We start from the raw sequence: 24,094 nt of genomic DNA on the forward strand, positions 1-24,094 counted from the left end.
ACAAATATACGTTCAAACGTTATCCACCGCTCTATTGATTGATTTCTCGACGGTTTCGTTGAAAGCAAATGCACATGGCAGAGAGGAGGGTTAGCAGCACAGAGGAAAAGAGACCAGACTTGCATAGTTCCCCTTTAAAATGTGCAGCTGTGTTATATTAAATAATTGAAATACTTGGTGAAAACCTGATATGAAGAGAGTCACTCATCATAACTCAATATGTTGGATGCACACCTGTCTCCAGGAAATAACCACTGAACTTCCTCCCCCTCTCGACCCTGCATGAGCCTCTTGTGCACACATCCGTCGCACACCACAGCGCCAACAACAAGTGAACTCTCCACCTCTTAGAAACACTGCAGTCAGTTTGTTGTTTAAAAAAAGCCCTATAAGCTTTTCCTGTGTTTGCACACATGGCGACGGTGTGATCACACCTCGCGATGTCGAACACTTTGGTTACGATCGCTGTCATACGCTTCACTTTGCAGCTGCAGGTTTAAACACCGACACAACAGACGATCTGTGTAGTTGTCCTCACTCTTGACCACATGTATGTAGTGTATGTAGTAGTAGTACTCAGTTTGTTTACTCTTGTCTTTACAGATGGATCTGAGGTTACTTTTAATAGCGTCATTATCAGCGGTCCTTGGAGGCAGCTGGGCACAGCAAGGTAAGAACACACACAGACACAGGTATTTCTCTGCTTTTCTTGTCTTTACTGTTAAATATTAGCTATTTCATAGTGTAGCATCTGTTAATGGTCACACTAGTGCAACACAGTTTTTACATGTTATTCACTGTTAAACTTTGGACGTCTCTAATTCTGTTGCTTTTATCTATCTATTGACTTACTCTGGATTAGCCCCCTCTTGTTTTTCAGACAAGTGTGTGGTTTTAAATGCACAATGCAGTGCAGTTAAAATATGGACTAAAACCTGCTCTCTTCTTTCTTCTTTTTTTTTTACTTGGCAAATCCTGTATTTCTTCAATCAGGGTTTTATGGCTCTGTGGGTGAAGTCATTTGTTGGTGAACTGCCTCGAGCTGTTCTCAGCATGACTCAGTTTTCTCAAATGGGAAGAGGTTTTGTGTGCGTCGCAGCCAAAAAAAACTGAAGCTGGTTTGAGTTTGTGAACTAATGGAAACTGTTTTGTCATCTTTTAAAAAGGAACTCGTGTTTGTTTATCTCTTTTTCTTTCAGAGGGAAGCATATGCATCAAAGCAAACGCACAGTCATGCGGGGAGTGCATCCAGGTCGCCGAGAAGTGCGGATGGTGTGCGGACGAAGTGAGTCGAATCTCTGCAGCCGCCACGAAAACAATGTTATCGTCATCATCACATGGATGAAAAGATTAGATGCGTGAGCTGTGTGTGCAGTTCCTCAGAGTGTGCTCTGTGTGGCAGTGTCTGCTTCCTGCACGGCTGGTTGTCATTATCTTATTCATAAAACAGCGCAAGTCCTAGATGAATCTCAAGAAGCGTAAGAAGAATGTCGTCTTTGACCAAAAAAAAGAAAACATCTGTGGGCAAAGTTAAAGCTCAGATCTATTTGAAACAAACAATGCCCAAAGATACTATGGTTTAGCTACGAAAATATAGTTTCAATTGATTTAAAATAAGTTCACAAGCTAATAATCTGAGTCATCTGAAGAAAACGACACCATTAGCTTCAAAGTTTCCTCCTCATTAGGTTTAATGACCCTTTAAACTCCCCTCTGGTTCCCAGGTCTCTTTTAAAATTTCCATTGAATCTCAGACAAAAAACAAAAACCTATGCACAAGGTTGAAGGTCAGATCTAACAACTTCCACCGATACTACGCAAATATAGTTTTAATTGATGATTTAAAATAAGTTCCCAAAATACAGAAAAGTTTTTCTTATTTCCTTAAAATATTTCCTGTCATCTGCACCTCAATGCACAAGGAAACAGACTTTAAATACACAGCGTACTGTACATAAACCACAACTACTCTATAAGTTCACACACAAATGCAGAAGTGGCACTTAAAGAGTTGAGAGACTGGAGACTTGTTCTCTCTTTCCTTTCAACCAAAGACCAGTAACCACAACCACTGCAATTAATTGTAAACACAAGTTCTGCTGATTCTCGTCTCACAGTGGAAACTTTGGCCAAATTATTCAGTTTAATTGGATGTTTTCTGGGCCCAAGACAAATACACATGAATGCTGAATGAACCAGACCACAGAACGGGGAAATACTGACTGACTGACTGACAACAGCATCCACATTGTTTGTTCACTCCTTCACCGCTGGGATGTGTCCAGTGTAAATCAGAGGAACAAGGCAGTGCATTAGAGCAGTTGATACTGTGATGAGAGAACATGAGAAACCTGCTGTCACAGAAAAATAAATTAATGGTTTACTACACTAGTTGTAGACACTCAGTGGATCCTGAGGAGCTCACATGGCACCACGTGAAATTTAGTCAGCGGTCATTAGCTAAAAATAACACACGGTTTTAGTTCAAATTTGTTTTTTACAGAACTTTATATCTGCTTTTTAGTAAAGTGACATAGATTTCTTTCTTTTTTTTCAATCACCTCTGGATTACGGAGTATGAAAGATGAAACAAACATAAAACAATCATCAATCACAAAGCCTGTATACAATTATGTAAAATCAAGTCTCTCCTTATATGACAACCATTTCCCCCATCTACAAATAGGTCTTTTTTCACTTTTAACTTGTATGTAAGATCCCATCGCCACTATATCGTCTATAATTGACATCCATTGTTTGTTACTAGGGGGCTCAGTCCTAAGCCAGTTTTTAGTAATGGCCTTCTTCCCAGCCACTAGAAGAATCTTGATCAGATATTGGTCTCCTATATGCACCGATCCATCCAAATGACCGAGGTACAGAACAAGACAAGATTTAGGAATCACATATCCCAACACATTGCAGAGAACTGAGTGAACATTCCCCCAGAAGGGCTGTATATTTGTGCATTTCCAAAAGATGTGTGTGTGTGATCTGAATCTATGTCGTTAAAGTGACACAGATTTCTGAGGTGAAATCATCTGGTTTTTGTCATTAAATCAACATCAGTAATAATTCATGTTCCTGTCTTATCCCCCCCAAAAATATCACCTCTGTAAATTAACTCAGACTGTAGCACTTAACTAATTTGTCTAGACGAGTGAGGTTGGGCCTTGTGAGTCAGCTCACTCTGAAACTGGGGCTGGGTGTTTTTATCGATTTGGTTTATGTCAGCACAGATCTGTTGCTGACATCCTTTCCTGGTTTGTGAAATTTCAACATGACTTAAAGTTTTAGGACAACATAATCAAATTACATGTGTTTTATTTGAGCAGACACTTGATGAACACTCTGTCTCTTTGTCACCTCCTCTCCTGCAAAGTATTTTCAGAAAATAGTTTAGAAAGTAGTCTGGTTTCTCTGTTTTAAACCTTTTATATAAATCTTATGTGATCTCTATGGTGAGATAAAGAGGAGAAAAGGAAAGTCCCCTTTCTGAGGGTCATGTGGTTTTTCAGAGAAATAGGTCAAAGCATTATTTTTTTGTTTTGACTGAGTTCATTGTCTCAAGTATCTTGCTCCACTCTGACTTGTGGGACATCATGTGCATCCAATCTATATTCTTAACCAGGCCTCGGTCATCTGTTTCTGTTTTGCTGCTGCTGCTGCTGCTGCTGCTGCTGCTGCTGCTGCTGCTGCTGCTGCTGCTGCTGCTGCTGCTGCTGCTGAACGATGGCCTGAAAAAGAGACACAGTTTGAGGGAGTTTAGTGTAAAGATGGATCGACTTGCAGGGGCCTCTTCATCTTGGATGCTGTTAGATACTCAGTCATGTCAGAGAGCCTGAAACTGTATCTGTATCTGTTTTGGCATCGCAATCCATAGCTGAACCTATAATGTGACGTTAATATTTTATGTTAAGTGCTGTTGTTCATCTATATATACATATATTTGTTGGTATTTATTGTTACTTTGCAAGTTGTCAACATGTTTCTTCGTGCTAGTTCCACCGAGACAAATTCCTCTGGATTTCCAGATCCTTTCCAGATGTTTCTACACATAAATCTCATGTGAAAAAAGCCTCATGTTTTTCTGCATGGGTGATTTGTGTCAGTTGTGGTGAAATGTCTCATTCTATACACTTTTTTTTTTATCCATTATGTCACAGATTAGATCCCTGCAGCAGCAAGAGTTGGCTGACTGACGCTCAGGGAACAAATATTAAGTAAATATTCACTCAAATCCTCATAACAACCTCTCTTTTTGCTGCTTGGCAGAACTTCCTCACTCAGGGTGAATCCAAGTCGGCTCGCTGCGACGATCTGGAGTCCCTGAAGACCAGAAACTGTAACGCGAGCAAGATCGAGAACCCACGCGGAAGCATCAGAGTGGACAGAAACAAGGCCGTCACCAACCGCAAGAAGGACGTGGCCGAGAAGCTGAAGCCCGAGCAGATCACTCAGATCCAGCCCCAGAAACTCACACTGACGCTCCGATCTGGTAAAGACTCGACATCTACAGCTACAGCTACATCTACATCTACATCTGCATCTACATCTACATACATCTACAGCTACATCTACAGCTACAGCTACAGCTACATCTACAGCTACATCTACATCTACATCTACATCTACATCTACTCTACATCTACATCTACATCTACATCTACATCTACATCTACATTTACATCTACATCTACATCTACATCTACAATCTACATCTACATCTACATCTACTGTACATCTACATCTACATCTACATTTACATCTACATCTACATCTACATCTACTGTACATCTACATCTACATCTACATCTACATTTACATCTACATCTACAATCTACATCTACATCTACATCTACATCTACATCTACATCTACATCTACTGTACATCTACATCTACATCTACATCTACTGTACATCTACATCTACATCTACATCTACATTTACATCTACATCTACATCTACATCTACTGTACATCTACATCTACATTTACATCTACATCTACATCTACATCTACAATCTACATCTACATCTACATCTACATCTACTGTACATCTACATTTACATCTACATTTACATCTACATCTACATCTACAATCTACATCTACATCTACTGTACATCTACATCTACATCTACATCTACTGTACATCTACATCTACATCTACATCTACATTTACATCTACATCTACATCTACATCTACTGTACATCTACATCTACATTTACATCTACATCTACATCTACAATCTACATCTACATCTACATCTACATCTACTGTACATCTACATTTACATCTACATTTACATCTACATCTACATCTACAATCTACAATCTACATCTACATCTACAATCTACATCTACATCTACTGTACATCTACATCTACATCTACATCTACATCTACTGTACATCTACATCTACATCTACATCTACATTTACATCTACATCTACATCTACATCTACTGTACATCTACATCTACATTTACATCTACATCTACATCTACATCTACATCTACATCTACAATCTACATCTACATCTACTGTACATCTACATCTACATCTACATCTACATCTACATCTACTGTACATCTACATCTACATCTACATCTACTGTACATCTACATCTACATTTACATCTACATTTACATCTACATCTACATCTACAATCTACATCTACATCTACAATCTACAATCTACATCTACATCTACATCTACTGTACATCTACATCTACCATCTACATCTACTCTACATCTACATCTACATTTACATCTACATCTACATCTACAATCTACATCTACATTTACATCTACAATCTACATCTACATCTACAATCTACATCTACATTTACATCTACATCTACATTTACATCTACATCTACATCTACAATCTACATCTACATCTACATCTACAATCTACATCTACATTTACATCTACAATCTACATCTACATCTACAATCTACATCTACATCTACAATCTACATCTACATTTACATCTACATCTACAATCTACATCTACTGTACATCTACATTTACATCTACATCTACTGTACATCTACATCTACTGTACATCTACATCTACTGTACATCTACAGCTACATCTACATCTACTCTACATCTACATCTACTACATCTGCATCTACATCTACATCTACTACATCTACATCTACATCTACTACATCTACATCTACATCTACATTTACAGCTACAGCTACATCTACAGCTGCATCTGCATCTACATCTACATCTGCATCTACATCTACATCTACTACATCTACATCTACATCTACTACATCTACATCTACATCTACTACATCTACATCTACATCTACAGCTACAGCTACATCTACATCTACATCTACAGCTACATCTACAGCTACAGCTACATCTGCATCTACATCTACATCTACCAGTGGGAACTGTCTGGCTGAGAATACTGATTCTTTATTGATTATAAATGTTGGTAGTTAGTTAACCAGCAAATCTGCCTCTCAGCACAAAAAAACATGAACAATGGCCACGGGTACATTATTTTTAAAAATTCAGAATTAATAATAATAATAAATATTATCCTTCGAGTTTACATGGAAATAGTAATTCCGAATTGAGGTTTACATGGAAAACATGTTCAATCGTCTTTATTTAATTCTGCTTAATGTCTGGGGGTCGGGAAGGGTTCTGATTGGACAGGGGGTATATGTGTTTATGTGTTTATGTATTCATGAGAAAGAAAACAAACTCCATTCTCAGTGTGTGAGTGTGCGTGAAGTGAGCAGAGTTATCACCTACACACACAGAGCAGAGAGCGTTGAGTCAGTTACGACGCATGCGTAGAACGACCAGAATAGACGTTTACCTGATCAAGGAATTAATTAATTCGGATTTAAAATCTGAATAAACCAGCCACTTACTTGGGAATTAAGTTTAATTCCAAATAATCATTTTCATTTTGATGTGTTTACATGGTCTTTTTAAAGTGAAATTAATTTCTATTCTGATTTAAAGCTATCATGTAAACGTGGCCAACGTGGCACCGGTGCAGGATTTAGTCTTGTATTTTATCTGTGGTCTCACTGTGTAATAAATGTGTCATGTTTTTTCTCTTTAAGGTGAACCCCAGACTTTCAACCTCAAGTTCAAGCGTGCCGAGGATTACCCCATCGACCTGTATTACCTTATGGACCTCTCCTTCTCCATGAGAGACGATTTGGAAAACGTCAAGAACCTGGGCACTGACCTGATGAGGGAAATGCAGGAGATCACCTCCGACTTCAGGATCGGTGAGAAAGCTTCGCCTGCACAGAGAAGCCGCGGTGTTAAGAATACTTCTTAATCTCCTGAGTAGGGACGTCACGATTACAAATTTTCTTGGTACGATTATTGTCAGAGAAATAATCACGGTGTTACGATTATCACGATTATTATGCATTAGCCTAATTAATTTCACAACACTATGAATGTGTAAAATCAAATATAGTCAAAATATAACTACATTACTCATTGTTTACACAAAATATTTCAAATATCTATGAATATATGACCAATTATTAACCCCCCAGGGGAAGTGTTTGAAATATTCAGGTCATAAATTGTCATCTATACCAAATGTTTACATTTATTTTAATCATTTATTTTTTTTTAATACAAATGACACGCTAACATTTAAATTCCTACCAATTCAATGTTACGTTAAATAAATGGACCAGTATCGGTGCATTCACCTTTATTTTTGCGTACATCTGCCGATACGGTTCCAACATCATCTTATTTGAGAAGTGACGGTATTTAGGAATCTTTACGATTAATTAATTGTGGCGTTTAATACCACGATTAATTGTGAAAACCAAGTAATTGTGACATCCCTACTCCTGAGTGAATTATAAATTCTCCTTTTTTTATTTGAAGGCTTCGGCTCGTTTGTGGAGAAGACGGTCATGCCTTACATCAGCACCACCCCGGCCAGGCTCATCAACCCCTGCACGGGGAACGAGAACTGCACCAGCCCCTTCAGCTACAAGAACGTCCTGAAGCTGACGGAGAACGGGGACGAGTTCAACAAGCTGGTCAGTCAGCAGCAGATCTCAGGAAACCTGGACTCTCCTGAGGGCGGGTTCGATGCCATCATGCAGGTGGCCGTCTGTGAGGTGAGAAGCAGAGTAGTAGCAGCATGTTTCAGTGGTTTCTTCTGTCATGGCTATCCATGCTTTTATCAGTTCTAGGTTAGATTACTGTAATTCCCTGTACTTTGGCATCAAGCGATCTTCTCTCTCCCGCCTCCAACTGGTACAAAATGCTGCAGCACGTCTTCTAACCAATACCCCCCGTTACAGTCACATCACTCCCGTTCTTCTTTCACTACATTGGCTCCCAGTTAAATTCAGGATCATTTTTAAACTGATAATGTTTGTTTTTAAAGCCTTCCACGGTCTTGCTCCAGTGTATCTGTCTGATTGTATAAAGCTTAGACGACACTGTAGAGCACTCCGGTCCTCAGAACAGCCCCTGTTGGAACTCCCTACCCCCTGAACTACATTTTATTAATGACTTGGCACTTTTTAAATCACATCTTAAAACTCATTTATTTAGACAGGCTTTTAATATTGAGTAACTTTTGCCTTTTGATATGCATTTTATCATTTGTGTTCTCTTGCTTTTGTATCTGCTATGTTACTCCTTGTCACTTATAATGAATTTTTTCTCTGTAAAGCACTTTGATCATCTTTCATCTTTCATTATTATTATCTCTAGTTTTTTTGTTTGTTTTTTTCCTGTATCTTGAGTGTGTTTTTTTTGTCTGGACCTCCACAGCAACACATCGGCTGGAGGAACGTGACTCGTCTGCTCGTGTTCTCCACCGACGCTGGTTTCCACTTCGCTGGAGACGGCAAACTGGGCGGCATCGTCCTGCCCAACGACGGGAAGTGTCATCTGGAGAACAACATGTACACCATGAGCCACTACTACGTATGTAGCTCATCGTTTATTTAATACGCTCAATGTACAGTCGGTACGGAAAGTATTCACACCCCCTTCCGTTTTTCACCATTTGTTATTTTGCAGCTTCATGTTAAAATCAATATGCAGATGAGCTGTAAGGCCGTATTTAGACAGCTGTGTGCCTTTCCAAATCATGTCCAAACTATTTAATTCAACACAGCTGGACTCAAATGAAGGTGATGAACCATCTCAAAGATGGATAAAAGAAATTGACGGCACCTGAATGAGAAACTACATGAGTGTCAGAGCAAAGGGTGTGAAAACTTGTGTTCAAGTGATATTTCAGTTTTTCCTTTTTTAATTAATTTGCAAAAAAATTTGTGTTGTCATGACGGGGTGGTGAGTGTAGAGTGATGAGGGAAAAAAAATGTTTTTTTATTTCAATTTTAACATAAAGCTGCAACATAACAAATGGAAATTGGAGGGGTGTGAATACTTTCTGTACCCACTGTATCTACAGAGAGTTGACCGACTGTGTGAGATGAGCATGATCCAGATAGATAGATAGATAGATAGATAGATAGATAGATAGATAGATAGATAGATAGATAGATACTTTATTGATCCCAAGCTGGGAAGTTACTAATGGTCTCAGTTTCATATTCATGTTAAATGTTGTCTCTTACCAGACTAACTCTTTACCATTCAGTTTTTTGATTAATATATTTGTGTGTGTTTCAGGACTACCCCTCCATCGCCCATCTGGTCCAGAAACTGAGTGACCACAACATCCAGACCATCTTTGCCGTCACTGAGGAATTTCAGCCCGTTTACAAAGTAAACTTCACTTTCTCTGCTCTGTGCTTCTAAAACAAGTTTTTTTTGTTGTTGTTTTTTTTTTTCATCAATTTTTTATGATTCCATATTTAAAGTGCGTATTTAAACTGTTGTCTTTGTTTTGTCATTGTGTCTTACAGGAGCTGAAAAATCTCATTCCTAAATCAGCCGTCGGCACGTTGTCCTCCAACTCCAGCAACGTGATCAAACTTATTATTGATGCTTACAATGTGAGTCAAACTGTCAAACTGTAAAGTCCTCTCATGATGTGTAACTGTCCCTGTCACTTATTTTCATTTGATCCAGTGTAAAACTTAAAATATATTGCGCTAAGACCAATAATAAGTCAGTGAAGTTACATGAACACTGTCTACCTAACCAAGTCACTCACAGATGACCGTCTTCAAGTGAGTGTTCAATCTCTCTGTCTCTTTTTTCCTGTTGGACAGTCTTTGTCCTCTGAGGTCATTCTGGAGAACGGCAGGCTGCCAGAGGGAGTTTCCATCACTTACAAGTCCATCTGCAAGAACGGTGCCGTAGGAACTGGAGAGAATGGCAGGAAGTGCTCCAACATCTCCATTGGAGACGAGGTAGATACGATCATTTTTACTGCAATTCTTGGGAAAATTAAAAAATACATTTTTCAGCGCCTTGGCTCGTGTTTAACGCGAAGTTTGGTTTCTGGGGTGTAAAACTGCGAAACAACTCTGCCCTTTTCCTGTCCCACAGAGACAAAAGTTTCTCCAAAGTAAAGGAGAAAAAAAATTAGAAACAGTTCCCAAGCTAATAATCTGAGTCATCTGAAGAAAACGACACCATTAGCTTCAAAGTTTCCTCCTCATTAGGTTTAATGACCCTTTAAACTCTCCTCTGGTTCCCAGGTCTCCTTTGAAATTTCCATTGAATCCCAGAAGTGTCCATCCCATGGTAAACCCGAGGTCATTAAGATCAAACCGCTGGGCTTCACCGAGGAGGTGGAGATCGTCCTCAACTTCATCTGTGACTGTCAGTGCGCCGCAGAGGGACAACCCAAGAGCGACCAGTGTCACGAGGGCAACGGGACCTTCGAGTGTGGAGCCTGCAAGTAAGTATGAAGCCAGGAGGGTTTGACTGGAGGAGGGTTCAGGGTTCCCACGAGTCCTGGAAAACCTGGAGAACCTGGAAAATGGTTGATCAATTTTCCAGTCATGGAAAACACATGGAAAATGAGAAAGAGAAAAAAAAGTCAAAGTGTCCTGGAAAAGCTTGAGTTGTCCTGGAAAATGATCTATCACATCTGTTTGACTTTTTCAGACCCTGCTAAGGATTTATTTTCCAAAGAAATGCCTATAAGAAAACTAGAGACTTTGAATTGATGAGTGTTTCCAGTATTGGACGGCGAGCATGAGGGTTTTCTCTGCTGAGTGACAGATAGAGCAGCAGCAGAGTGGGTTAAAAACAAAAACAACATGTTTGCGTTGTTCTATGATAAATTTGTCAAAATTTCTAAGCATGTAAGAGATTATTTCATAGGTTAGAGCCATAGACTGCACATCTAAATCAGACTGTTGGGGCCCAGAGAGGAATAAAAACATAGAAACTAAATGGTTAAATGTATAAAATAAGGTACAACTGTCGAAAAGAAAACTTCTCCAAAGCATGAATGGGACGGAAAATGTATTAGTGGATGGATGGATGGATGGATGGATAGAAAGAAAGAAAGAAAGAAAGAAAGAAAGAACAAACTTTATTCATCCTAAAGGAAATTGTTGCTCCAAAGGGAAATGTGCAAGGAAGATAAATAGGATACAAAGAGGAAGTATATGATAACATATTTCCTACAATGTCTAAATCAATAGAATATACACTACAAGTGCAAAGGGAGCAACCTAGACATAGGTTAAATACTGTCCTACATAATAATTTGAGTGCATGATTAAAAAATGATATAATACTAATCCAAAAGGGCCAAAACATAATTTAATAACATGTCTGTCAGACTGTAGCAGCTGAAATGTCCTGGGAAATGATTTGAAGAAAAGAGTGGGAACCCTGTTGTTATGTTACGGTAATTCTGAAATGTTAAACCTCTTTGTCCTCTGTCTCAGGTGTAACGAGGGACGTATCGGGCGTCTGTGTGAGTGCAGCAAAGACGAAGTCCGGACAGAAGACCTGGACGCCAACTGCAGAAAAGACAACGGGACAGACATCTGCAGCAACAACGGAGACTGTATCTGCGGCACCTGTGAGTGCAAGAAGAGGGAAAACCCAGCCGAGGTCTACAGCGGAAAATACTGCGAGTGTGACAACTTCAACTGTGACCGGTCCAACAACAAGCTCTGTGGAGGTGAGCACAGTGTGATCAATATGATGTAAAACACTCAGCTGGTTTCACTGTTTCCTCCAGGATTTTTTTAAAGAGTTGCGGCGAGGGTGGTCTGATCGACGGGGGGGGGGTTCACACCGTAACGCCGGGGCCCCACCGCACGCGGAAGCGCCGAGAAGCGGGGGCATTTTCATTTCGGCGTCCAATCCTCCGCGGCCGCCTCGCGCCCTGCAGCGATCGTTTCAGCGTTTGGTCTATTTTGTGCACGAGCCGCGAGCGGTCGCATCAATCTTGGCAGGAAGTCTCACAAAGAAACACGAGAGAATCCGGTCAATTTTCAAAATAAAACACCAGGAATGACAAACACGTGAGGCCAATGTGTGTACGTTTGTAGACTATTTGTGTTTATTAATCGAAACCGAGCGCGAGAGATGAACACACACACAGCTGAGGGGCGAAGCGCTTGTCCCCCGGCCGCCACAGAGTCGTTAATGGTATAACACTGGATGTGCTCGTTGATAAGTTTCGTTTTTAATGAGGAGGAAATAAAGAACTCAGCTGTGATTGAAAAGCATGAGTCGAGAGTTGTAACTGTGTAGTGGGAAGGGGTGCAAAGTAGGAAATGGTAACTGCTTTACACCCTTTAAACCCTGCTTTACATTGTTTTAACATAAAAATTAAAAAAAATCATCATTCTGAAGGTGTGGCGGCTTTTATTTTGCCGTGGCGGTGCGCCACGATCAATTACATGTAGAGGAAACCCTGGGTTTCACTGAGAGTCCTGTGGTAACCTTCACCATGACTTGTGCTTCACCAGGACACGGGCGCTGTGAATGCAGGAAATGCATCTGTGACGCCAACTACACGGGCAGCGCCTGCGACTGCTCTCTGGAGACCTCCACCTGCCTCGCCAAGAACGGACAGATCTGTAACGGCCGCGGGACGTGTGAATGTGGCGTCTGCAAATGCACCAACCCCAAATTCCAGGGTCCAACCTGTGAGGTCTGTCCCACCTGTCCTGGCGTCTGCACCGAGCACAAGTGAGTCTGAGTCTGACTGTCATGCATGATTTTACACTTGGATTTAACTAAGCTAATAGGTCAGAGTCTCCCATTGGATAATTACTGCGTGGATAATTATGTTTCAGCCAGCAACAAGTTATTTAAACAGGAACTATGTAAGTCTGGTCGCTTTTCCGCTGTGTTGCTAACCCTCCTCCTGGCCATGTGCATTTGTTTACAACAAAGCCGGGTAGAAATCAGCCAATAGAGCGGTGGATAACGTTATTCATCATATATGATGTTAGAATGTATATTTGTGTAGTCTTATCCGTCATAAACAAGAGATTACGGGTTACAGGACGCGTTTGTGTCACAGAGCTGGGACACCGGGTCAGAGGCTCTGATCTTGCAAAGTTGGTTTTCAGCCAAGAGACGCTAGGTGGAAGACAGAGAGCCTCCATTCTCCTTTATAACAAGTTACAAGTCATTGATTTAACCATCACAATTACTCTGAAGCTGTTTAACTAAGGTAAAAATGTAGCATAGTTAAGATACAAATCCTGCATAGTTCCTCTTTAACTCTGAATGATGCAGTCAGTAGCTTCTCATTTCTTAAACAACCATGTTGGAACAGATGTTAAGCAGTTTCAGAAGAGTCAAATTATTGGGATGCATCAATCAAATAAAACATCTAAGGAGGTTGCTGAAACTACTAAAATTGGGTTAAGAACTGTGCAACGCATTATTAAAAACTGGAAGGAGAGTGGACTGGCCACCACAGAGTCCAGACCTGAACCCCACTGAGAATCTTTGGGATGTGCTGAAGAAAACTTTGCGCTGACAGAGGTCCGACCCTCCCATGATCAACACAAGATCTTGAAAAAAATGAATGTAACTCTGGACGAAAATAAATGTAGTGACATTGCAGAAACCAAATCGAAACAATGCCACAGTGAATGCGTGCCGTAATCACAGCTAAAGTGTGTGACTGTTTGTTTGTTTTTTGGACGGGCAGTGTATTTTTAAAATGGAGGCAATGGCTCTGCCTGAAGGTATCTCAGTCATCTCGGTGACTATTCACCTGTGCATTCAGACACCGGTTTGAATATACGTAACACGGTGGAGAGTTAATCGATCCCCCTGTCCGTGTCTCTGCAGAGACTGTGTGCAGTGCCGAGCGTTCGAGGCCGGCGAGAAGAAGGACACGTGCGAACGGGACTGCAGCTACTTCAACCTGATCAAGGTGAAGGACCGCGACCGGCTGCCTCAGCCCACAGACCAGAGTTTCCCTCTGACTCACTGTAAAGAGCGGGACGCCAACGACTGCTGGTTCTACTACACCTACGCCATCAGGAACGACACCAAGGAGGTCTACGTGGTGGAGAACCTGGGTAAGACTAAATGATGCCCCAGAATTTAAAACTTTTGTTTGACTGCATCATTATATTCACCATGATACTGATTTCCTCTCAACAATCTTTACTCCAAGTTACATTTTGTAGATTTAAACAACTAGCTCTATGGAGCCATTTCTTCCATTATATCCTGTATTTATGTCTCATGTATAATACACAGCCCTGTATGTGACAGTCACATGCCAAGACACACAGCAGTTTACCCTCTAAAGGCAAACAAAATGACTACTAGCAACAGATTGTGATTATAAAACATGCAGGTTTGCAGCTATGAGAAACCTTTTATGAGGAAGGAAGTGCATTTAAAGCATTTTGTTGGGCCTCAGGCTTTCACTCAAGACATTTTAATAGAGTTTAATGTGAGCAGAGCTATGAGTTTTTACAAGAAAACGCCACATGATTCCATATTAAAAGTCCTCACAGTCAAATATTTGACTCATTTACAGGTTTGTTCACCTCGATAACAAACTGAGATGCAAAACCACTCATATGGGACTGTCAGAGCTTTCCCATGGTTGATCTAACAACCCAGAATAAACCAAATGATCTGTCAGACACATTTTCTATTTCGACAGTTAAAGCAGATATCAGTGGAATGTTTTTGTTAATATAAGTCCTAAATAGTCCTATTTTCCGTCAGCAATCACTTACATGAAGTATTTCAGCCTAAACACGAGTCTCTCCGTCACTCTGCTCTGCTGTAACCCGAGGAGAAAATTTTCCTTGTGGGATACAAGTGTTATCCAATGAGGGGAGAGAACGGCATGAAGGGCTGTGTGTGCAGCCAAGGGATGCGCGTGAATGTGGTGACGTAGCACGAGGACCAATTGATGCCTGACAAGGGCGGGGGCTGCTAACTCATGGTGCGTTCAAGGAAACTCGTACTTTGTGTTTTTCCTTCCTGTGAAGTCATACCAGTTCGATCTGGTACGAGTTCACGGGTCGGAAGTTACGAGTGGCCGTTATAGGGAACTTTCACAGACAACAGGACGGTAAAAACACGAGCTACGGGTTACCTGGAACGCTACCAAGTCGTAGTTGTGACTTGAAGCTGTAACTTACGGTTTCAAAAGCCTGCCTTGAACACAGCATTAGCCGAAACGGCCGTGCCGATGATATCTGCTTTAAGGTTATAGTATATTTTACAATATAAGATGAGATCATTTTTCTTCTCATCATCAGCTGATGAAACCAAATCTCATGTGGTTTTCTTGTGTGTGTGTGTGGTGTGTTTCAGAGTGCCCGGCCGGACCTGACATCATCCCCATCGTGGCCGGTGTGGTGGCGGGCATCGTGCTCATCGGCCTCGCGCTGCTGCTCATCTGGAAGCTGCTCATGATCATCCACGACCGCCGAGAGTTCGCCAAATTCGAGAAGGAGAAGATGAACGCCAAGTGGGACACGGTGAGTCTATCACACCGGCACCAAAACCAGACCAGAACAGACCAGAACAGACCGGAGCAATAACTCTCTGAAACGCTTCACAGGCTTCATTGTCTTTCACAGTGCAAATTTCATTTCATTTCTTTATTTATTGAATTGGGACAGTGCACATTCATCAACACTGACGCATTAAGCATCAGTGTAAATGTGCCGGACTTAGCACAACTGCTAAATTTCAGCCGCAGTCCCAAGGCAGGTTTCTAAAAAACATAAACACAGAAGACTTTAAAACCTTGTGATGACAAGTCGTCATACAGTGGACAATTACAGAACAGAACACAGACAGACAATATCAAGGCAAAACAGACGCAAACAAACAAAATAAGAACAGACAATTTTAACCCACAGTTAAAGAACAATATACCATACATGCCCGGGAACAGATTTAAACAGTATTTAAACTATATGAGTACGTCTGATTTGTTTTTAACCAATGTTTGAGATTTTTTTAAAAGACTAAATAGTTGTCGCAGTTTCTGATGTGTGGTGGTAACTTATTCCAAGACTGTGTTCCTCTAATAAATAAATGTCAGCTGCTGTTATTTCAGCTGCTGCACAGCTGCACCAAAGATTATATAAATTTACTCAGGGAAAGTAATAAAGCAGCTGCTGTCCCTAACGTCTGAAAAGATTGAGGTAGAATCATTTTAGCCGTCCTGCTGCTCTGAAGTTGTCATTTTTACGTGGATATGAAGTAGGAACAGAGCAGAGAGGACCTGGCTGCAGCTCACTGACTGTCCTTGATCAACCTGAGCTCCATGCTGCTGTGAGGGAGCGGCCTTCTTCTCTCCTCAGCCGACAGTGCTGCCTCTCTCTGTCCACACGGCACAACTGCACAACCATAAAAGGCAATGAAGCCGAGAAAGGAGGAGGGCTGATGATGGGTGACCGACCGCTGCTGGAAAACTACGCTGCTTCCTCACTCCTGTTTGTTAGTCACAGGGATTCATCACAGGCGGTTACCACATTTACTTTCATAGAGATTTAGTAAGACAGGACAGAGAGTTCCTCCCTGGTGGAGAGTAACCTTGTTTTCCCTGTAGGGATTTAACTTGTAGCTCTTAGGGATGTTTTTAGTGTATTTCACTTTATTTCCTGAGCTTATCTGGTCTCATTTCCATCAAAAACACCTTTTTATTCCCAGTTTGTACCTGAGGGAAACTGTGGCTCTTTGTTCTCGTGTTATTTGTGCCAACAGTGAAAAGGATATTCAAGTGAAGTAACAACATAGACTGAAATGTAACAAAGTTTACAGGAAATAGGGGGGGGGGGGGGCAGGAAATTTGTCAGTACACATGATTCTAAGCATGTTAAGGATGGGAAAAATAGAATGGAAAACCATAACAACACTAGAAATATGATTAAATACTCGTTATACTTCTTCCTTTATCTTTCCTGCTGTGCTGAACATCTTTCCTTTCCTCAGACGTTCTTTTGTTCGTCCCTGTGCTTTCCACTGTTCCTATTCATTTCTTTTCCTCCTGTTTCTTCTCTTTCTCTTATTATCTTCCCCCCTTTTTCTTTTCCTCCATGTTAGCAAGGAAACCCCATTTACAAGAGTCCTATCAACCAGTTCCAGAATCCCAGCTATGGGAACAAAGCCGCTGCTCTTTAGGTGCAAGTTGGTTTCACTCGCATGAGCTGTCACTGACGGCATGTTGTGACGTTGGTGTGATTAACCAGAGGTGCCTCGTCATGTTGAAGTGGACGGATTTTGCTAAAGTTGGTTTAAAGGGATAGTTCAACATTTTGGCAAATTCTCCTATTGATTTGATTGATTGATTGTTTTTATTTCGTATGAATGACATACATACATATGTACATACGAAACGGATAGGTAAGAAGCCAAAGGCTTATGAGGAACCTACCCCCTTACAACTGTTACATTTACAATCAATCATGGTGTAGAGACATATCACTAAGGTACTTACATATAATACAGAGACAAGTTTGAAGACATGATTCAGTAAGCAAACATTGTTAAATAAGAAAATAAGACGAGTATGGGTTGCTTTGGCAAAATTCATACATAATTCATACCTCACACTTTATGAGAAATGAGGGGTAGCTTTCTTATAACTTATTAAAGCAATTTCATAAACAAGGAAGAACAATGATTAACTTAATTTCACCGATGTCTATAATAACTGTGAATACAGTAAATTTGCATGAACACATTTGGTTCAATCATCATGTACAAAACACACAAAGCCTTAAAGCTACGAATGCCATAATCCCTATAGTCATAGCAGTAGGTTCATCACCTTTAATCATCGGTGCATGTTGTTTTGAGATCGGCGGGGCAGAGACGTGAGCTGCTCAGTGAACACACCCTGTCCCTCATCAAACTCATCAAATACACAATCCAACAACTCCACAACGCTCTGGTGGACAAGTTGTGAGCTGCACATTCACCACGCTATGACATAATCATGTAACTAGGGCTGACCCAAAAGAATCGAAGCTTCGACGCTTCATTCGTTGCCATGGTAATCGATCATGAAGTTTTTTTTTCCTTTTTGACACCGGTTCTCATCGGCAATTGTTACATTGAAATGAGTCGGCTATTGGCGTCCTGGAAACCTGCCTGGTTTTGGAGACATGCTGTGTTTGTTTGCCATATATAAGCTTTGATTTTGATCGATTTTTTGTCCATGAATAATCGATGATCTAAATCTGATAATCGTGACAGCCCTACATGTAACGTTACGAGACAAAGTTGTTTTGGAGGCAAATTCAGCCGGAACGACATTCCAGACACGGCTGCTGGGCGGAGTGATTTCAGAAGAGAAAGTAGTTCTGAGTATTTGCTTCCTGTGTCGTAACGTTACATAATTATACATGATTATCTCATAGCGTGGTGAATGTGCAGCTCACAACTTGTCCACCAGAGCGTTGTGGAGTTGTTGGATTGTGTATTTGATGAGTTTGATGAGGGACAGGGTGTGTTCACTGAGCAGCTCACGGCTCTGCTCCGCCGTTCTAAAAATAGCTTGCACCGACAATTAAAGGTAACGAACCTACTGCTATGACTATAGGGATTATGGTGATGGGCCAATTTGCCAAAATGTTGAACTATGCCTTAAATCAGGGCTTCTCAACTAGTTTCACTCTGGGTCATTAAGTCTCGACCCACTTTTATAGAATTCAAACCAAGATTTTTTTTTTTTAAAGCCTTTAAAAACTCATTCAGCTCTTTATTGAGCAAAGTGCATTTCAGAGCACATGAATGAAACTGAGGAGTTACCATGACAACTGCATGTACGGAAGTGAATAAAAAAAATATCAAACTGCACAAAATGGAGACCAACAAAACGATATATTTGACTTCTAATGCATCTCTGCATTCAGAGCATGTTCACTAAAGTGAATAAATATCAAACTGCACAAAATAAAGACCCACAAAACAAAACCAGATTCACTGCATCAGGCCACATTAATAAGAAACTGAGATCTTTGCATTCAGAGCAAATGGAGCAAATAATCAGAAAGTGAGGAGGAGCATTACAACTGCATGTGTTCACGTGTCTCGTGCCTTTCAAAATAAGTTAGATTTCAAAATAAAAGACATGTCCAACATCAGATGTGCATTAAATATTATTTACTGTTTTGATCAGCTGTCTGCGACCCGTCCAGAACGGGTCTAGACCCACTTCTGGGTCCCGACCCACCAGTTGAGAACCACTGCTTTTAATAATATTGAGAAGAAATGAAGCCCATCTAACACGTTTGACCATGAGCTCGTTGCTGGTTTTCTTGTTCGTGCTACTGAAATGGAGTCTTTTTATTTTCTTCTTTTTTTTGTCCCAGCTGTTTGACTCACTCTGGTTGTTTGTCTCTCTTCCTTTAGGGTGAGAATCCAATCTACAAGAGCGCCGTGACAACCGTCGTCAATCCAAAGTACGAGGGCAAATGATGGAGCTGTGCCTTCGTTGTGACAACACTGTATGGAAAAAAGATGAAATGGGGCCGCGGGGCGAAGGGAGGGACGGGTTTTTATAACGCTCTCACTGTTTGTTTGTCTGTTTGTTTTTTGTTGTTGTAGCCACCCAAAAAAGATAGCAATGCATTTTGCCACTATTTCTATTTCAGTTTGTTTTACTAACTTGGTTTATTTTCTATGCATCGTCTGAAACGTGTACAGTCTGTGTAAATGTGGGGTTTTTATATTTTATTTTATGCCTCTGCAGAACTTGAGAGAATGTGTTTTTTTGAACGGATGTTTCCTTTTCTTTCCTTTTTTTTTTTTTTTTTCCTTGTCCCGCCATCACAGGACTGGCTTTTTTATTTTTTATTTTGTGATAGAGTAGAAACATCAAGCCATCAGTGTTTTCGTTGAGGGTTTAATGGGATGTCGATAATAATGGGCAACAAATGAAGTGTTCCTTTCCATATTTTCCACGTCGTGTACCATGTTGAACGCCGGGACCAGGGCCGTCGCTATGAATTCTGGGCCCCCTTAAAGAATACTAAAGTGGGCCCCTCCCCCTAACTTTTCCAGTTTTTTTTCTTAGACTACGTATGTATTATTGTTTTTTATTTAGCCTTCTTTGTTTTGATGCTAATGCAGCATTACACTGCAAAAACTCAAGTATCTGAGCAAGAATATTTGTCTTATTTCTAGTCAAAATGTCATTTCTAGTCAAAACAAATCTCATTCTACTTAAAATAAGACACATCATATTAAAAGCAGCTTGTTTTTAGACACTTTTTACTTCTTTCAAGCAAATTTTCACTTGGAATAAGTAGAAAAAATCTGATAGTGGAGCAAGTTTTTCTTCCTTATTACAAGCACAAAAAACTTACTTTCACTGGCAGATTTTTCTATTTATTGTGAATTTAAGTGAAAATGATCTAAAAACAAGTTAATTTTTAGGTAATGAGTCTTATTTTAAGTGGAAAGAGATTAGTTTTGACTAGAAATGAGACATTTGGACAAGAAATAAGACAAATATTCTTGGAAAGATGTTGAGTTTTTACAGTGTACTATGAGTATTAGTCAGGGTCTTACGCAGAATAAATCAGTCATACAAAGATTAGACTACTGGGGTTTTTTATGGCCCCACTGGGCGCTGGGCCCCTAGAGTTATCATCACCTTTCTCCCCTAGACAACGGCCCTGGCCGGGACCAGACTTCTCCATCAGTGATTCAGAACCACAGGAGGACAAAAGTGTTGACAAAGTGTTTTTTATTTTGTCCAAAGTGTTTTGACTGAGTAGATTTCACTTCTTCTCTGGATCGAACTCTTCAGATGTAGCAGCAGGTTGGCCGACGGTCGTGTATGGCAACGGGTTGTGTACAGTTATGTTTCGGGTTCTGTGTAAAGCCATATTATGTATATTCACAGAACAGGGATGAAGGCGTTTTTTAGTTTTTTATTTTGTTTTTTTCTCCAAGTGACTTAACCCATTTGAACAATCAATTGAAATGTATGTTTATCTACAAAAGATATTTCCTCTGGCTGCCTCTCTAGCTGAGAGAGCATCAGTGTACAGTAGTATTACAGTAGTATTACTGTTTGGCTCCAGGTTTTACTTACTTTGCTTAATTTAAAAGCCAACTCAGGTCCTTAATTCTTCACAGCGATGCCAAATACGCAAACCTGCCTTATTTGCTAACTAAATTTTCTCATATTGAAATGCCTTGTTTTTATTTCTAGAATCTAAACTGGGAGAAGACGTCCCAGTTTTTTGTTTTTGTTTTGCTTCGTTTTTTCTTTTTTTTTCTACACATGTCAGTTATTCCACTCAGATATTTGACGGTGCCTCGATCAAACGTTTTGTACTGAACAGAAATGGGAGTGGATAATATCCTGTTGAGTCAGTTTTAAAGATCAGTGGAGACGGAATCATCTCTAGATCTCATGAATCTTTAGTTTTTGTAAAGAAAAAAGAAAAAGGTTACACCTGTCACCGTTGTTTTAAGTGCCTTTTTAAAAATTCAACAACACGTTCACATTTGCAATTCTGTATTTCTGAAATTATTTATTGAATAAACAATCAAAACAGTTTACACCCTATATTTTTAAGATGTCATTGTGCAATTTACTTTTTTGTGTTTTTTTTTTCTTTTAAATATTGACTTATTGCTCTGTTATTGCTGTGTATAAACCTGCTGGAAAAAAAACCTCTACACTACACCTTTACAGAGCAGTGCTACATAAGAATAATAATGGGTATACTGTACCTTTAAAGTGAAGTTTCAAGTGTAGATGTTTAGATAATGTTCCTCCATCGGCCAACAGGAAGTCCCTCAACACCACGGGCTCGGTCTGAGGTCGTATGACGAGACAGAAGACACAAAGACACAAAGACACAAAGACACAAAGACGGCCTGAATCTACAACATGTTGCTATGTTGGACCTTATTGTGATAAGATGAAGGGAGGTCACAGCAAAGACTGATACTGGTGTATATTCTCTTTACTCCAGTCAGTGTGAAGTGATTTGATGTATAAAAATGAATTATTTTGCATCCTTACTTATGCAGGTATCAGTGAACAAGGCCTGTTGGCATGGCCGCCCTACTCACTGTACATGTACATGTCTAATATGAACATGTGTATTATCTGAATAGCTTAGTAGTGAATTCAAAATAACAAGATATGTTTCTACATGACACTATGAGGCCTGGTCAGTTCTTTCCCTGTTCAAGTGGTCTTCTTGGGGGTTTTTCCTCAGTGGATGTGAGGGTGAAAGGACAGAGGATGTTGTTATGATGCTGTTGAAGCCCTTTGAGACAAACTGTTGGTAAAAATGGACTATACAAATACACTTGCCTTGCCTTGCCTAATATAAAACACAATATATACTGTATATATATGGGAGGGGGTCCCTGTTCCATCTCTCCATCAGTTTGGGGTTTCCTGGCCTGAAAAATGTTGAAGACCCCTGTTCTAGTACAAAAAAATATGCATATAGCAGCCTACGATTTCTGATTTCTGGCCAGACGTGTGTGTACAGGAGTGTAAATGAGTGACATGAGTCAAAGTAAAGACATAAATAAATAATAAATAAATAAATACATAACAAACATGTAAAGAGGTAGAAGTAAAGGGCCTTTATAGCAAAACGTGTAGAGGAAAAAAAAAAGGGAAAGAGAAACAACATGGCTGGAGCTCAGGCTTCATGCCGACATCCTGCTCAGCCAATCAGGTTCCAGCTCCGTCCCCAGCGGAACGTGACGCCACCAGCCCAGGGGCTCTCCACAGGTGATTGGTGGCCGCGGCCGTCCAATCACAGGCCGCCTTTCACAGCAAAGTTGTTAACCCCCAACACAGTAGCACTTTGGTTTCTCCACCTCTCTAGTTTCAAGCCTGGATTCTGTTTTTTTTTTCTTTTTTTCTTCCTTCACATCGACACCAGAGGAAAGACTGAGTTTCATCACCGAGCGACCAACAGCGGGTCAATGATTTAATTATTGATCTATTATTATTCATTTTAACGGATGAGCGGAGGATCTAATATATATTAACCGGGACAGCGGCCTCTCTTCCTCCTCTCCTCTCTTCCTCTCCTCCTCCTCTCCTCTCCTCCACCGGGAGCAGCAGCAGCAGCACCGGCTTCACCGCTGCTTCGCTTTATTATTATGAAACCGAGCAGGAGAAGTCTCCTGGGCTCAGGCTGCTGCTAGTGGGCTGCGTCGTGTTGCTGTTGCCTGCCGTTTTCTATTATTTATTATTATTTATTATTATTTTATTTTACTTCTGACTTGCAGAAATGTCCATCTGTCTTTAAAAGAAAAAAACAACCCGGACGTGCTGCTGAATGATCGACTCGGTGAGTATTTCTCTTGTTGTAATAAACTTGAATCGACGGCTGCTGCTTACACACACACACACACACACACACACACACACACACACAGAGAGAGAGAGAGAGAATAAAAAAATTAAAATAAAAAGAGAAAAGAGAAGAAGCAGAGAGAGAGAGAGAGGCGGCCCATCGTGAAAAGTGTTTTCTGGCATCAGATGATTTCATACACGCAATCAGATTCCTGGCTGGTCAGCTGGATGCAATTCAGCACTAAAAAAAACACACACACATAGCCTACTACACACACACACACACACACACACAAGTTCCTAATCACTTATGTCAGCTGTGTGCGCGGAGCGAGTGTGATATCGATGGGCTGTGAGCCAGAGGAGCTGGTTG

General features: G+C 40.5%; 1 protein-coding gene across 2 annotated transcripts in view; it reads left to right on the top strand.

The window, feature by feature from the left end:
- Positions 1-20,370, top strand: part of LOC146970083 (integrin beta-1-like) — a 31,940-nt gene extending 11,570 nt beyond the window's left edge. Inside the window, exons 2-16 of one of the 2 annotated variants that reach the window (XM_085804793.1) lie at positions 604-670; positions 1,200-1,285; positions 4,276-4,498; positions 7,109-7,279; positions 7,905-8,143; positions 8,808-8,963; positions 9,678-9,773; positions 9,914-10,003; positions 10,223-10,363; positions 10,655-10,857; positions 11,861-12,099; positions 12,896-13,118; positions 14,238-14,470; positions 15,732-15,898; positions 19,788-20,370. In XM_085804793.1, the coding sequence (XP_085660919.1) occupies positions 604-670; positions 1,200-1,285; positions 4,276-4,498; positions 7,109-7,279; positions 7,905-8,143; positions 8,808-8,963; positions 9,678-9,773; positions 9,914-10,003; positions 10,223-10,363; positions 10,655-10,857; positions 11,861-12,099; positions 12,896-13,118; positions 14,238-14,470; positions 15,732-15,898; positions 19,788-19,853 (2,400 nt within the window). In that variant the 3' untranslated portion in view covers positions 19,854-20,370. Of the gene's footprint in view, positions 1-603; positions 671-1,199; positions 1,286-4,275; positions 4,499-7,108; positions 7,280-7,904; positions 8,144-8,807; positions 8,964-9,677; positions 9,774-9,913; positions 10,004-10,222; positions 10,364-10,654; positions 10,858-11,860; positions 12,100-12,895; positions 13,119-14,237; positions 14,471-15,731; positions 15,899-17,474; positions 17,568-19,787 lie in introns of those variants that run through there. The other variant, XM_085804792.1, reaches the window with a different exon arrangement.
- The last annotated feature ends 3,724 nt before the right edge of the window (positions 20,371-24,094 follow it).

This window comes from Trachurus japonicus, chromosome 17 (genome assembly GCF_045865225.1).
Source record: "Trachurus japonicus isolate A0001 chromosome 17, Traja_1.0".
Taxonomy (NCBI): domain Eukaryota; kingdom Metazoa; phylum Chordata; class Actinopteri; order Carangiformes; family Carangidae; genus Trachurus; species Trachurus japonicus.